This window comes from Gymnoscopelus braueri, assembly GCF_963280865.1.
Source record: "Gymnoscopelus braueri genome assembly, chromosome: 3".
In the NCBI taxonomy this organism is placed as follows: domain Eukaryota; kingdom Metazoa; phylum Chordata; class Actinopteri; order Myctophiformes; family Myctophidae; genus Gymnoscopelus; species Gymnoscopelus braueri.
This window is the reverse complement of record NC_137612.1, coordinates 6331102-6348232: the sequence shown is the minus strand read 5'-3', so window position 1 is coordinate 6348232 and position 17131 is coordinate 6331102. Positions and strand designations below refer to the sequence as shown.

Below are 17131 nucleotides of genomic sequence, written 5' to 3'. Positions count from 1 at the left end.
TTTTTTTGAGGAGAGGTCCACGTCTACTCTCTTTGGTCTGGGTGACGATCAGTCATCGTAGTCGTGTATCGCATCGTAATTTAGCCCGATCAACGATTATCGAAAATGTCAACATCCGGTTCTGACCGGATATGACGTGAGCCTGTTTGGGAGGGGGTGAGTGAGCCAGCGAGATCATCAATGTGTCGATTTGTTGCTCTCTACTGGTAGAACTGTATTATGGGTTTAAAACCCCAATCAGATAATTTATTTGAATGAAAAATTACAAAATTTAAAAATTTAAAAAAACGCAAATTCCTGGCAGTTTGGGAGTACTTTATGAAAATACTCTTGGCACTGAAAGAGTTAAGTAGAGGTGTGGTCTCTTAGTGAACACTATGGAGGCATAACAGAGACTGGATGAGAGAAAGGCAGATAAGAAGGAAAAAAACAAACGTACAGTCCCAGTAGCTTTGAATGACATCATTTATTTGTATTTCCTTCAGTGATCGCTAGACAGATGTTGTTATTGGAGCAACGTTCTCATATGGGTTCCATAGCAGCGTGGTATTTATTTACACCCAGCTCCAATACACCTGAAGAACAACAAAAATCAAAGTGACCTCGTTCAAGCCCAGTTACAGCACGAGCAGCTGGCCTGGAACACGGTGCCGGCGGGGCATTGCTGCACGATGGTGTTTCCAGAGCCGCACTGGTAGTACTCGGTCTTGGCGGCGGGATCTGGGTAGAGTCCGTCGGCCCTGCCAGTGCAGAATGGAGAGCCTGGGGGTGGTGGGATGGGGGTGACCGGGGGCAGAGGAACGGCACGAGGTGTGCAGGCTGCATGGAGAGATAAGAGGATGTGTGTCAAAAGCAGTGTTTGATTTTGACTGCAAACTTTGATTTTTGAATAAAATACCATTTCGTTTTTGTCTTATTTTTGTCATCTGAAACGTTTTAGTTTTTGTCAAGTTTTAGTCGACTAAATATCATAGGATTATAGTCGACTAAATCTACAGTTGATATAGTCGACTAAAATGTGTTTTGGCGATGCCTTCATGGCGTCGTAATGCCTGATTTTACACTTGGTTGCAAATAGCCGATCTACAAGCTCGCAACGTGTTGCAGCGCGACGTGTTGTGAGCCTATAGATCTGCTATTTTCAGAGCGCAGCACCCGAGCGCAACCAAACATAAATGACTTGTCTTTTAGTTCTACTGGATCTCTTCTCCACTAGATCCCTCCTTAACATTTGAGTCTAGTTTTTATTTGTTGACGAAATTGTCAATACATTTAGTCTTAGTTTTAGTCATCATAGCTTAGTTTTTTATTTCGTTTTGATCTAGTTTTTGTCAGTGAAAAAAGGTAGTCAACGAACATTTTTCGTCATAGTTTTAGTCGACAAAATCAACACTGGTCAAAAGATGGAACTTTGATGGAGTGGGTGCGAGCGAGAGAGACTGCATGATGTTACCAGTTCCGGCTCCATGCAGGCCAGTCTTGAGGGCGCCGATCAGTGGGTATTTTCCCTGGCCACAGAAGGTGCCGCTGAAGTCATCCATGTCCAGAGTCCAGACGAAAGCTCCACCAAAACCACTCTGCTTCAGCCAGTCTACCTGTATATCCGGGCCGGGTGGTTAAAATACAGTACATGGAAAAAGTACCTCAGGAAACGGTGGACATTGCCTTCAAATCTGAACGATACATTAAATACAAATGTTGCACCTTGACTTGGAAGCTCTTGACATTGTCGTATCCAAGCCAGACGCTGTCCTTGTAGGCATAGGGCACATCCTGGGGGGCATTCCACACCTCAGTGCCTCCTTGCTTCAGGAAGGTGCAGATCTGAATGAAGAGATAGATTTAGATTCAAGGTATAATACAGTAAATAAATTCATAAAATAAAACATTAAGGGAATGAAGCGTTCACTTAATTTCACACACACACGCACACGGGCACACACACACACACACACACACACACACACACACACACACACACACACACACACACACACACACACACACACACACACACACACACACTTCCTGTTTGTGACACCATGGCTGCATATCTTAGCACCCTCTGATTGCATATACGGTGTGTCTATACTCTACACACCACAGCATCGATACCTCATAATAGGCCATGAATCCAGCCATACGGGTGAAAGGTGCTTCAGCTGCAGGTCCACCACTTGGAGCGCCGCAAGAATTGTCGGAAGAAGTCAGTTTGAAGCTGTGGCCGTAGGTGGCGAAACCAACCAGCAGCTTCTCAGCTGGTGCACCCTTGCTCTTCCAGTAGTTCATAGTCCAATCCTATATGGACAAGGAAACATATACTGACATCAAGAGCCACTCTTTACAGTAGCCTACAGATATTCATATCTGTAGATATACATAAAATAACACAATGCCCAAATGTAGAGAGGAACCTCATCACTCACCACGTTGAATTGTTGCTGCCAGAACTTCTTGTCAGATGGGCCCTTGTACAGGGGGCTGTTCTCTCCCGTCTCAGCGGAGAAGCCGCCGTGGTAGTCATAGGTCATCACATGGAAGTAGTCCAGGACACTGGTTAAAGGGAATCAAGGTTTTACTGGTTTATTTCCATTCTGTTTGTATGTTTTTACATTAATCCTAAACGTACTTGGTGCATTATGTCAGTGTGTTTGTGTGTTATTATATCTGTACTGACGCTCCGAGCTGGGGAACCTCGTATCCAGGGTCAATGATCCCCTGTCCGGCACCGACAGCGGCGGTGAGCATCAGGCGAGGGCGGTTGGTCTTCTGGCTTTCAGCCTCAAAGGCAGCCACCGCCTCCTGCAGAGAGAGAGAGAGACAGGTGGTGGTGATGGAGAAAGAGGGTGTTAGTATTACTAGAGACATCGTTGACTCCTACTTCTATTTAATGTACATTCTTGAACGTTTGTAGGGATATCTATTAAGCAATATCTATTCTTGTATCACATATTTTTCATTCTTGTTGTACTTCTTTATGTACAATGATAACAGCAAGTAATCAATTTCCTGCAGGATGATGAATATCTGAATCTAAATGTGACTAATCGATAGGAAAAAAGCCATTTTGGGGGTGAACTATCCCTTTAAACCAAGACACAGTCCCAGTAAGTGATAATGTACTGCGTATCCCATACATACATTCATTTAAAATGTTTTAATCTAAGCTTAAGGCAAATGATTCAAATACATACAGAATACACACACAGAATGAACGCTGGGCATGGACATAAATATTGACATGAAGAACCGTACATTAAATGTTATTGTAGGCTTCAACGTGATAGAAGGCTGACCTGAGCAAAGACGGTGAAGGCCTGCTTGCTAGGTCCGGTTGGGTACTCCCAGTCGATGTCCAGACCGTCAAACTCGTATCCACGCAGGAACCTGATCACACTGGTGATGAAGGTCTGACGGTTAGCGGCAGAGGACGTCATGGCAACGAACCTGGAGAGAGAGAGAGACACACACACACACACACACACACACACACACACACACACACACACACACACACACACACACACACACACACACACACACACACACACACACACACACACACACACACACGTGTCATACGAGTGCTTTTACCGGTTCCTGAGGATCCTGTCGGAGGAGTTATTGATCCTCTTGTTTAAATACTCACTTTGCGGTGCCAAAGTTCCATCCACCAAGGGACAGGATGGTCTTCAGGTTGCTGTTCCTGTAATGAATGAATGAATGAATGAATTGGAATGTTATTTTCACTAGGAAATAACATACGGAAATTAGATGCTCTCAAAATACCATTTCATTTTGTCTTAAAAAATGCACCATGCATCAGTGGCGCAGCCAGAACGCTAGTATAGGCTGAGCAGGAGCGGGTGGGCACGCATGCACACGCGCGGATATTGGGCGTTTTTGGGCGTTTTTTTGTTACTTTATTTCGATTTTAGGGTTAGGGTTAGGGTTGGGTTAGGGTTATGTTATTTAATTCATATTTTTGCCTGATTTTACCGATTTTTTATCCCAAAATTTAAAATTATAAAAAATTCCCCCAAATGTTTTTTTTTGCTAAATCGATTGGGTGGGCCAGCTCTCTATGTGGCCACGGCCCACCCAGGCCCACCCATGGCTGCGCCCCTGCCATGCATTGATGTACGGTCATGATTTGTGTGTTGCAATTGAAATGATAAGCCGAGGTTCGAACCAAGGACCTTGTGATTTACAGTTAGACACTCTAATTCCTGAGCAAATCCCCAAAATATAATTTGAGTGAAAGAAGTCCATGGTTATTGGTCAAACGAGGCATGAAGTCTGTTAAAAGTGTTGTGCAGATCAGAGCTAAAACAAAATCTCTGGAGGAGTAGGGATTTCCTTGTTTTTCATAAAATTCTAGAAGAGGTGCAGAGATGAGTGCATATAGAATATACAGCTGTGTAGAATATACTGTGACGTTGTTAGGTGGCAGCTACAAAAAAAAATGCTGTTGGTGTATATAATATACCAAGATTATATGCACATGCATACGCTGATGTTCTCTTTTTTGCACTCTCTCTCTCTGGCAAATGTGTTCCTAAGGAGGAGTGGCATATGTCATATGTCATTTCATGGCTGTAGGTCAAATGTGGCATGAATTATGCCTGTTCAAAGTCAATATTTTCAATTGATTGCTATAGCGCCAGTGGGACTAAGATTTGTGTCTTGGTCGTTTGGCATTCTGTCAATTTTTGCAAAAAGTGTGTGTGTGTGTGTGTGTGTGTGTGTCTGTCTGTCTGTCTGTCTGTCTGTCTGTCTGTCTGTCTGTCTGTCTGTCTGTCTGTCTGCTCACTGGTTCTTGAGGGCCTGGACCTGTCCATAGAGCTTCAAATCGTCCCAGTCGAAGGTGGTGATCTTGTTATCCTTCATGGAAGCGAAGGCATAGACGATGTGGTCACAGAGACATGGGTCAACATCGCTGACCAAGTACTTCCCGGCACCGGGACGGTACTGTCCCCAGCTGGTGAAATAACAGGAGAGGATGTAGGAGGATCCTATACAAGATATGAGACACACAGTTAGATAGGGCTTCTTGTTGTTTTTTTTATTTTGGCGTTTGATACTATAGATAGATAGTATCACATCAAGTGGACAAAGTCTTACCTAGCTGCACATGCAGCAGGAGAGCCAGTCCTGTAGACAGAGAGATATAGAGACAGAGAGAGAGAGAGAGAGAGAGAGAGAGAGAGAGGGGGGTGGTTAAGTCAGGAAAATCACTTAAACTTAAAGTTGCAATCTATACGTTTCATTTCCTACCTGTGATTTGAACCTACAGTAGGCTACCAAACTCATGTAGCCTGCTCTACCAAGACTTAACCAGTAGGTATATGCTACCTGACACAAAGTAAAAAAGTTTGTTTGCAGCTTTAAGGCTATTTTATATGATAAACAAAAAAATAAATATTATTATCAAGTATATATTAGCCTCTATGCACATGTGAATAATAATGTTAAACAATGTGGGCGCACACCAGTATTGGTGAGGTGCTGCTGACCTTGGTAAATAAATATGAAAGCAAAGAAAAGGCCGCACACTCGTAGCCACGATGCAGGATTTATTCAAATGAAAACCAACATTTCGACCTGGAAAGGTCTTCTTCCCTGAAGGTTTTCATTTAAATAAATCCTGCATCGTGGCTATGAGTGTGCAGCCTTTTCTTTACTTTTAAACAATTCATTAACACAATAATGGATTTCAAAATTACTGTTGATTTCCTCTATAAAAACAAAGGAAACGTGCATTTTGTTCACAACAAAACATTTGTCAGCTTACCAACGCAGATGAGAAGCTTGCCCATGGTGCCTCAGTACAGCTAACTGAAGGCCAGAGACCTCTTTATATACCTTCCATTCCTCTCCATATCTGTAAACCATGTTTGAACTGGCTTCATTATTCTGCCAAATCAGCAGTCACCTCATTCATGTGTTTGGTCAGGAGTTACACTTTCAGTTTTCCTATTTGATAATTGTGCTGATAACTTTCAAATGTCATTCAGTAATGATATGATTAACAGACAGCCATTCAAAATGACGGACATTTTTGTTAAACGGGAATGGGGAATTCATCATGTTACGGGGACTTTTTATTCTATGACCTATAAGAGTTATAGGCCAAAACATAAAGCGGGCTATTATAGCACCACCATGAGGGCATTCTGTTTTTTCCCCCCTGCATAGGACATATTAGACTGAGTGGCACTATGTAACATTCTTTTTTTTATGAATACAATGTTATTTTGTCCAATCTGTGCGTTAGAGTACCTAACATAACTTTTACAATTGGGGCGGTTGTATTTTGTCTCCCTGCTCTTCTATTGAGACCTTTAGATCGTGTCAAAGGTCATGTCTCACCAGGACACAGGATCTGACACGAATTTAGACCTGATGGTCAAGATTCAATTTATCCCCTGAGCAAGCGGGCAGGCTCTATTAGCTCAATGGTAAACATTTGGGTAGGTTGCAGTCAGCGGAACATGAGAAATCTTCGGGGGGAGGGGTTAGAATTAATATCTCAGATGGTTCCGCTTTTTGCATTTCTGGTGACCCCTGTGCTTTTGGAGGTGCGCTTTATAGAGGCCCCTTAACATACAATGTGGGGGTTGATTTAATCTGGGGTTCAAGATAAATGACGTTTTCATTTCTTTTTTTCAAATAGGCCACAACCAGTGCAGGCCTACAGTAAATATTTAGACCTATTCATTATTAACGCACTTGCATAATGATATATCATAGTGTTTTGCTGTTATTGGTACAGTACAAAATAATGGTCCATATCCCTTGCAGCTGTAAATTCAATTAATTCATAAATCCCAGCCACTGCATGTCATCCAGATGTTCATATCTCGTGTGGATAAAAAAATGGAAAACCTATGCCTCCTTTGATATGTCGCCATCCCAGGTAAACCAAAGTCTTTTGCACACCTTATCAGACGGGTGCGTTTGTAGAGCAAACGTATAGATACAATAGAATAGAATAACCTGCACACCGTATTCACTTGCTCAATAGAGACAACTTTTATTAAGGCAATGTTTCATTCATGGACCTTCGCCAGGCATCAATGTTGCCATCACATGATAGGACTCAGGCTACAGTGGTCATATTAACTTTACGAACCAGCTTCATGAAAAAGTTTTACGTGTAGTTGTAACAGATGGGACAAATACATTTTCCATTCAACATGACAAAAAGTAATTATCTATACCACACGGACAGGGGTGAGCGCATACTGTATTATACTTATCTCCGCCTGGCCGCCTAGCGGAGATAATGATGATGAAAAAAAACAATTTTTAGAGTAGATTGTCTAAGATGGTCTCTTACTGTACATTTTTATAAGTAATTTCATAAATCAACTTAAAAATGGAATCAATCTTATTCTTATAATGTATCCTGTAACACCTTTATAGCTTCAGAAGCTTTAGTTTAGACAAAGTGTGTAAGACACTGCGCTTACCGGTGCATCATTTATAAATTATGTATTGCATACAATGCAATGTCCCCCGCAGCCCGCCTTGATGGCTGTCTGTCCATACTGTATGACGGATTGGATCTTTTTCATTAACACTCAGGTGGAGACAATAACAACTGGATGTGAGGAAAGCAGATAAGAAAAATAACTTACAGTTGCTTTGAACGACATTGTTTATTTTATTTGCATCAGTGATCGCTGGATAGATTTGTTATGGAGCAGTTCTCACTAATGGGCCATAGAAGCATGGTTTTGCATTAACAGACTATTTACACCCAGCTCCAATGCACTTAAAGAACAACCAAGACAAAGTGGAACCATGACCTCTTTCAAGGCCAGTTGCAGCACTTGCAGCTGATATCGAACACGAGGCCAGCGGGGCACTGCATCACGGTGGCCTTTCCCCCATTACAGTTGAGGTAGCTGCTCTTGCTCTTGGGGTCCGGCAAGATGGACCCGTCGCCCGCGACAGCACACGGTCCAGATCCCGGGGGTGGCGGGGCCTGGGTGACCGGGGGCAGAGGATGTGTGCGAGGTGTGCAGCCTGTAGGGAGAGTTAGAGGAGGTGTGTCAAAAGATGGAACTCTGATGGAGTCTGTGTGTGAATATTAACGCATGCGTGTGTGGTTTTATATCAGTGGTTCTCAACCTTTTCAATCCGTGAACCCCAAAATAATCATACTTGAACTGGGGACCCCCCAAAATAATCATATTTCAAATGAGGACCCCCCACCCTGACAAGCACTTGGAATTGTAGGAGTTGAGGCATTACATTTAGTTTGACTCGGTTCCACAGATAAATTGTGAAAATAGCAGATCTACAAGCTCAACGCGAGGCCTTGTGGCCATGTAGATCAGCTATTTTTAAAATGTTTGCCTCTTTCTAATATTATTTGACAATTTGGCCAATGTCTGCCCAGTTTTTATAGTATAGGTTGTTAAATACTTTTGATGCAGTAATGGTCTTTTAATTAATTTTATTAGGTATTAAACGTCCTTAAATTATCACTTTACTGTTATCTGGGGACCCCCCCCAAAATCATGTGGGGACCCCCCTGGGGATCCCGACCCACAGGTTGAGAACCACTATTTTATATGTGTGTGTGTGTATGTGTGTGTGTGTGCACATGAGACTGCATGTTACCAGCTCCGGCTCCCAGGCCATTCTTGAGGACGCTGATCAGGGGGTATTTCCCCTGGCCACAGAAGGTGCCGCTGAAGTCATCCATGGCCAAAGTCCAGACAAAAGCTCCACCAAAACCATTCTTCTTAATCCAGTCAGTCTGTTGCAGACGGACCGAGAGGTTTAACAAAATATAAAGTACCACAGTAAACAGTAGAAAACGGCTACGAATCTGAACAATATGTCAAATACTAATTTTGCACCTTGGCCTGGAAGCTCTTGACGTTGTCATATCCAATCCAGACCGTGCCGTTGTAGGCATAAGGCACCTGCTGGGGGGCATTCCAGACCTCAGTGCCTCCTTGCTTCAGGAAGTCACAGATCTGAATGAAGGTAGAGATTTATTTTAAAGGTCAATTTTTGTGTGGCATCGACGTTCTTCTAAAATGTTTGGAGTGTTATCGACACTGAGTCGGATTACAGACGATACTGTCTGTCATACTGTCTGTCTAGTTCCGAACACCTGTGTGTCAAGTGAGCGCCTACTGGTTGAGAGCGGTAATGAAGTAATTTAAATCTAACGACACACCAAGTGAAGTAATAGTAGGCTGTAGTAGGCTGTGCGCATGTCTATATTAATCGATGTATTCATTTGTGGGAAAATCTCCACACCACCGCGACCCTACGTACCTCAAAGTAGGCCAAGAATCCAATCATACGGGTGTATGGTCCAGCAGGTGCAGGTCCACGCTCTGGCCCACCGACGGCCGTGTCAGAAGGATTAGCGAGAAGGAAGGTGTGGCCATAGGTGCCGAAACCAACCAGCAGCTTCTCAGCTGGGGCGCCCATTTTCTTCCAGTAGTTCATAGTCCAGTTCTATGGACAAAGGAAACATAAACTGGTGTTAACAGCCATTCTTTACAGTACGGACGGTGGTGGAGAGTAACTAAGTACCGGGTTCAGAACAATTTTGAGATATCTTTACTTTACTGGAGTAGGCCTATTTCCAATTTTCAGTACTTTTACTTCTACTCCACTACATCTCAGAGGCAAATATTGTACTTTTTACTCCACTACAATTATATGAAAACTTTAGTTACTAGTTACTTTGTGGATTTTGATTATTATCACACAAAACACACTTCAGCCCTATATATTTCGGCCATTTGAAAATAGTAGATCCACAAGCACACAATGCGTCGCGATGCGACACAATGTGAGCTTGTAGATCGGCTATTTTCAAAAGATTTTGTATACATTTTGAACTTGTGAAATGAGACATTCTGCACAATGAGTGCTTTTACTTCTGGTACTTTAAGTATATTTTGATGCCGATACTTTTGTACTTTTACTCAAGTGCATTTTTAATACGGGACTTCTACTTCTAACAGAGTATATCTTCATTGCAGTATTGATACTTTTACTTAAGTAAAACATGCGAGTACTCAGTATTTCTTCCATCACTGGTCGGTCACGGACAGCATCACAATGTAGAGAGGAACCTCATCACTCACCACGTTGAATTGCTGCTGCCAGAATTTGGTGTCAGCTGGGCCCTGGTACAGGGGGCTGTTCTCTCCAAGAGCGTTGGAGAAGGAGCCGTGGTAGTCGTAGGTCATCACATTGAAATAGTCCAGGGTGCTGCATGGTTAAAGGAGTCAGGGTTTTGCTGGTTTGTTAAAAGAAGTGTGTTGTAAGCTTAGTGTTAAATGTGTGTTTGTGTGTGTGTGTTATCTATACTGACGCTCCGAGCTGCGGCACCTCGTATCCAGGATCAATGTTTCCCTGTCCAGCAGACACGGCAGCGGTGAGCAACAGACGAGGACGGTTGTTCTTCTTACCTTCAGCCTCGAAGGCAGCCACCGCCTCCTGCAGAGAGACATGATGGAGTTGGTGATGGAGAAAGATGAGGGTATAGCACTATTTTCCCCAAGGATGGCTTTATCTTGTTTATTTAACTTCTACTTATCTGTAACTAGGACGGCGCCGGCGTAGTATGACAAGTTACAAAGTTACGAAGCCTAGCTAATAAGCTTAGCTTAGCCAATAATAATCCTCCTTCGCATTTGTCACACCAAACCCAACACGAACGAACATCTCGCGAAACCCAGCACAACGTCTCACGAAGCCACAGACCTATGCCTATGACAGACCTAGAGAAGCCCTGCACAGACATTAATAAAATCCTCAGGCCTGTTTTTTCTTTTTTTCTCGGGATCCGTAAGGCCCTCCCAATTGCCGTTTAGCACCTTCCATCACAGGGTTCATTTGAAGCTCATGAGGTCAAATCTGGGACCATTTGGTCAATCGCTCTCCGAGTTACGCAGTGGACAGGGATTCTGTATGCAGACATGTCTTCTGGGGCAAAGATTTTGTAGCTTATAGTATGATGACGATGACGATGATGATGATGATGATGATGTTGTATTGTTGCAACTTGTTAGGGATATCTATTTAGCAATATCTATTCTCGTGTGATGTTTTACATTCTTGTTTTTGTACTTTTTATTTCCCAACTCCATTTTTTTGGCAACTGAATGAATACATTTCTATCTGAATCTGAATGTCAGTACAGTAGAGCTGCATGTATTACATTTATTGCATTTAGTACATGATAATGTACTACTGTATATATCCCTGAGAGAATAATTCAATATTGAATGTTAATATACACCATAAGCTTAAGGCAAAGGATTCAAAGACATACAGACTACACACACAGATAATCTAGGCTGGGCAGGGACATAATGACATGAAGTATATACGTTATTGTAGGATTTAACATGATAGAAGGCTGACCTGAGCAAAGGTGGTGAAGAGCTGCTTGGTAGGTCCGACAGGGTACTCCCAGTCGATGTCCAGACCATCAAACTCGTACCCACGCAGGAACTTGATCACACTGTCGATGAAGGTCTGACGGTTAGCAGGACTGGACACCATGGCTGTGAACCTGGAGAGAGAGAGAGAGAGAGAGAGAGAGAGAGAGAGAGAGAGAGAGAGAGAGAGAGAGAGAGAGAGAGAGAGAGAGACACACACACACACACACACACACACAGAGAGAGAGACAGAGAGAGAGAGAGAGAGAGAGAGAGAGAGAGAGAGAGAGAGAGAGAGAGAGACAGAGAGAGAGACAGAGAGAGAGAGAGAGAGAGAGAGAGAGAGAGAGAGAGAGAGAGAGAGAGAGAGAGAGACACACACACACACACACACACACAGAGAGAGAGACAGAGAGAGAGAGAGAGAGAGAGAGAGAGAGAGAGAGAGAGTATGTCATACAAGTCTAGTGCTGTTTCCCGTTCCTGAGGTACCTGTTGCTGGAGCAGTGTTGATTTTGACAGCAAATTTAGATTTAGTTTTAGTCATTTAGTCTTTTGAATAAAATTCCATTTAGTTTTAGTCATATTTTAGTCATCTGAAATGTTTTATTTTTTGTCTAGTTTTAGTCGACTAAATATCATAAGATTTTAGGCGACTAAATCTACAGTTGATTTAGTCGACTAAAATGTATATTGGTGGTGCCTTGAAGTTGATGGTGTCATAATGACTGATTTTACACTTGGTTGCATGCTGGAAATAGCCGATTTACAAGCTCACAACGCGTCGCAGCGCGATGCATTGTGAGCTTGTAGATCAGCTATTTTCAGAGCACAACACCCGAGCGCAACCAAACATAAAATTACTTGTCTTCTAGTTCTACTGGATCTCTTCTCCACTATAGTCCCTCACTAACATTATAGTCTAGTTTTTATTTGTTGACGAAATTGTCAATATATTTAGTCTTAGTTTTAGTCATCATCGCTTAGTTTTTATTTAGTTTTTATTTAGTTTTCATCAGTGAAAAAAGGTAGTCGACGAACATTTTTCGTCATAGTTTTAGTCAACAAAATCAACACTCTGCGCTGGAGTTATCAATCCAAGTTTTGTTCTATACTCACCTTGCGGTGCCAAAGTTCCATCCACCAATGGACAGGATGGTCTTCAGGTCACTGTTCCTGAAGAACAAAAAATAAAATCTGAGTTCTCAGGCCTGTGTGTGTGTGTGTGTGTGTGTGTTGTGTGTGTGTGTGTGTGTGTGTGTGTGTGTGTGTGTGTGTGTGTGCGCACGTGAGCATGCGCGTGCGTGCTCGCGTCTGCTCACTGGTTCTTGAGAGCCTGGACCTGTCCGTAGAGCTTCAAATCGTCCCAGTCGAAGGTGGTGATCTTGTTATCCTTCATGGAAGCGAAGGCGTAGATGATGATGTCACAGAGACAGGGGTCAAGGTCTTTGACCAAGTACTTGGCCGGGCCGGGACGGTACTGTCCCCAGCTGGTGAAATAACAGGAGAGGATGTAGGAGGATCCTGAAAAGAAGGTACGAGAGACACAATAGTTTGGCCTTGTTGTTGTTGTCATGTATTCTGTCGTTTGTGAGTATGGTAACTATAGTGCACAAAGTCTTACCTAGCTGCGCGTGCAGCAGGAGAGCCAGTCCTGTAGAAAGAGAGAGAGAGAGAGAGAGAGAGAGAGAGAGAGAGAGAGAGAGAGAGAGAGAGAGAGAGAGAGAGAGAGAGAGAGAGAGAGAGAGAGAGAGAGAAAGAGACAGAGTGACAGAGAGAGGGGGGGGAGAAAAAGGGGGCTTGATTTGTTCAGTAAGGATAAGCACAGACTTAAAGCTGCAAGCCGGAAGTTTTATTTCGTACCAGGATTTGAACCTTAAACCCATTAAGACCGGGAACGCGTCAGTGTCATTTTAGATTTTAGCTATAGCCATTATTTTATATACTTTGGCTATTAAAAAATAGCAGATATACAAGCCCATACCCACGCTATGAGCTTGTAGATCTTCTTTTATCGTGAAAATGTATGCAAATCTTTGAACATTTGTAACTCAAATCTTTGCTTCTGGGGGGGGGGGGGTATATATTGTTTTAAAATATTATATTATATTTATTATTATTATGAATATTATATTATTATTTATTATTATATATATTATATTTTCCATAAAAAAATCTGCCTCAGGTCTTAATGTGTTAATAGTCTCTCATGTGAGAGACAAAATGTGCACCTTCTCTACCAAGATAGAATCCTTGTATTGCTTGACTATAGAGCACCGAAGTCTGACGAATTAGTTAAATTTTCGCCAGAAACAGACTGTATCAAATATGAGTGACTGACTATAATAAACGATACAGAGCCACCTCCCTGACAATATCGCCGAAACAGTTTGTTTATTTTTGGACCACAATTCTTATATGAGACGATTCTAAGATGACCCAATGTTATTCTCCATAGAGAAATTACTTTACGAACCAGGGGATGGATGAGTGACGTCAGGACTTCTGTACTCTATAGGGGAGATACTGTGGTTATGAGCTTCATGCTTCCTAATTAGCAGTAGTTGTCCTACCTGACACCAAGGTCTACATTTGTCAGTGGAAGAGTAGCCAGACCACCTCCAACCACTGCAGATGGACTAGTTATAACGTATTAACATGCTCTACCATACAGACGGTTTAAAATAATGTTTTATTCAATTGGACTGCAGGCTAATTTATAGGATAAATACAAAATAATATATTGTATTATTAAGTACAAGTTAGCCTAGCCTTATGCATCATAATATGTATAATAATATTAGACAATTTATTTGAAAACAAGAACACATTCCATTTCAAAGTTAATCTAACATTACAGTTAATTTCCTCAACTAAAAACAAATGGGGGAATTTGTTCTCGATAACAATTTGTCAGCTTACCAACGCAGATGAGAAGCTTGCCCATGTTGCCTCTGTACAACTCTGAAGGCCAGGAAGCTGTTATATACGGCCTATTTCTGTCCATATCTGTAAACTATGTTTGATTATTCTGATAAAACAGCAGTCACCTCATGTTGCTTGGTCAGGACTTTGCTTGGTCAGGAGTTGCACTTTGTATTTTGCACTGGCTGTGTTAATTGCTGATAACTGATAACTTTCAAGTGTCATTCGATAATGATATAATTTGCTGACAAAAATAAGTAAACATGTAGGCGCAAGAAACAATAACGGGTCCAAGCAACGAGCGCAAAATGCCATAGCGACAGCATTTGGTCAATCGGCTTCATATTTCTATAGTGGTGTAAAAAATGACATGGTCGTTTGGCCTAAACCAGCAATAAGCTAGATACATGTCTAGGCATCTCGCTATTGTAGTTGCTGATTTACGTGGTCCTTAGTAATCGCCAACATCTTCAGGTGAGGTGGTATAAGAACGCATGTCCAGTTGTGACAGTTACATCATACAAGGGTTTATTATGGAAGAGTTCACACTTCTTCTCCCCCATCTGTTCACGGCCTGCTAGGTACAGAACAAACACACTAGGGGGCAGCACTAGGACAGGACAGGATAGAATCTCAGATGTGCTGTGCACTGAAACATCTATTCTACCCACCCCTCCCCCCTATCAAATCACACCTAGGATATCAAAATCACAACTTTTGGATTGAAAAGATCAAAACTTCAGTTCACGATCAAGATCAAGGTCAACAAGGTCGTGAAAATATATTTACCCTACATGGTGTGAATACAGGCCTGGGTGTGGGCAGTGGTCACACCATCTGCACCCCCTAGATTCCTAACTAGTATTACTACCAGGGAAGGAATTGAACTAAATTGGTGATGACGTCGTGGAGTTCATGACCTTACGTGAAGCATCTGCACCAGTGTTGATTTCGTCGACTAAAACTATGACGAAATATTTTCGTTGACTACCTTTTTTTCACTGACGAAAACTAAATAAAAACTAAGCTATGATGACTAAAACTATGACTAAATATATTGACAATTTCGTCATCAAATAAAAACTAGACTAAAATGTTAGTGAGGGACTAGTGGAGAAGAGATCCAGTAGAACTAAAAATACAACATTTTTATGCTTGGTTGCGCTCGGGTGTTGCGCTCTGAAAATAGCAGATCTACAAGCCTCACAACGAACAAAATGTGTTGTCAAAATCAACACTGACGTCGTGGAGTTCATGACCTTACGTGAAGCATCTGCACTGTGTGTCTGTAGGCTTGCACCTCCTCCCACAGAGTCAGTTCATTGGGCGGAAGGTGGCAGGGCAACAAGGGCAAATACCAGAGGGCACTGTATTGTAACATACAGGCCTAGTACGTTTGTACTGTTTCTTGTACTGATAGCTATTAAATAGACCACCAATTTTAATAACCTGCTCAAGGAGTACAGATGGTATTTAGCTCTTAGCTAACTGTTGTTGACCCATTTACATTGATGTGAAAACTTAAATGTTGATGTGCATTGTCACGCACGCACACGCACACGCACACACACACACACACACACACACACACACACACACACACACACGTAAAATAGTGGGTGTATTACAAATGGAAAGTGAATGGTAAAATGTGTGTAGTGTGCTATAAACAGCTTTCTTAAAAACTTACTGGAATTAAAAACAAATCCAGTGTGTGTTTTTACAATATTGACATTAGTGGGTGCACTTTGCAGTTTACACAGTAGCCTATAACTCTCCCCCACACAGTGGACATTGATACTCGTCAGCATGACTGTGGCTGCTTTTTGTAGATGCACTCATGTTAATGATGAGTCCATTCGAGGACACACTTGGCATAAATACTGCTCAGGGGTCGGTCATGACAATAGTCACACCAGGGGCCAGAGATAGAAAATATATTTTTTTCTCTCCCTCCAAACAGTATACAAACATAAATTGAGTGGAAAAAAAAGGTCACATTGATGTTTTTGGTCCCTGAAACACAAAGTTAAAGCGACTAGACAGGACACATGCTATGGCATGCATGCACACACACACACACACATACAGTACTATGGCATTAACATTACGTTTTAATGAAACAGTGGGTCAAAAGCTAGATACCATAATTGATGTGTGAGCTGGCTGTTGTAACCTAGTATTGTACTGTATAGTATTTGGGTTGGTCTCTTACTACTCTGCTAAATGATAATTTCCTGGTTAGTATTGGGGTTGTTTGTTTTAATTATTATTTGTGAAATGCACAAAATACAATGTTGAGGGTTTTAATATGACAGTTACCTGTAATAAATTTAACACGCACAGTATATTTTCTTTGAGGTGAAACACATGAGAGAAGGTTGTGGGATAGCTTGGGAAAACTGCTATACAAACAGCTATTACATTACAGTCATTTAGCAGACGCTTTTATCCAAAGTGACTTACAATAAGTGTATTCAACATAGGTAGGGAACGAAAACTACTAATCACCAGAAGTCTTTAGTGCATTTTCTGCAAAAACAAGCAACCAAGAGTATACCTAGCGCTAAGGTAAAAGTGCAATATATCAGCTACCTATTTCCTTAAACAGATGAGACAAAATAGCTAAATCAAATGAGAATGAGCTAAAACAAATAAGTGTATCGACTAAACAAGATCCAATAAACAATCCAATAATCTAATAAACAATACAGTAATAGAAAACAAGCGTTCGTACAACTAGTTAACAACAAGTAGGTCAGGCAGAGAGGAAGGGT

General features: G+C 41.9%; 1 protein-coding gene across 1 annotated transcript; it reads right to left on the bottom strand.

The window, feature by feature from the left end:
* Window positions 1–607: 607 nt before the first annotated feature.
* On the bottom strand, window positions 608–14376 carry LOC308082897 (acidic mammalian chitinase-like; the record flags this gene model as incomplete). Its single annotated transcript, XM_080424980.1, has 20 exons — window positions 608–819; window positions 1454–1595; window positions 1705–1824; window positions 2116–2298; window positions 2427–2553; window positions 2678–2802; window positions 3297–3447; window positions 3650–3706; window positions 4814–4981; window positions 7839–8034; window positions 8635–8773; window positions 8877–8996; window positions 9304–9489; window positions 10128–10254; window positions 10358–10482; window positions 11413–11563; window positions 12549–12605; window positions 12752–12953; window positions 13054–13083; window positions 14352–14376. 20 exons carry the CDS (start codon window positions 14374–14376, stop codon window positions 608–610), a joined length of 2643 nt encoding a protein of 880 aa, XP_080281106.1.
* Between the last annotated feature and the right edge of the window lie 2755 nt (window positions 14377–17131).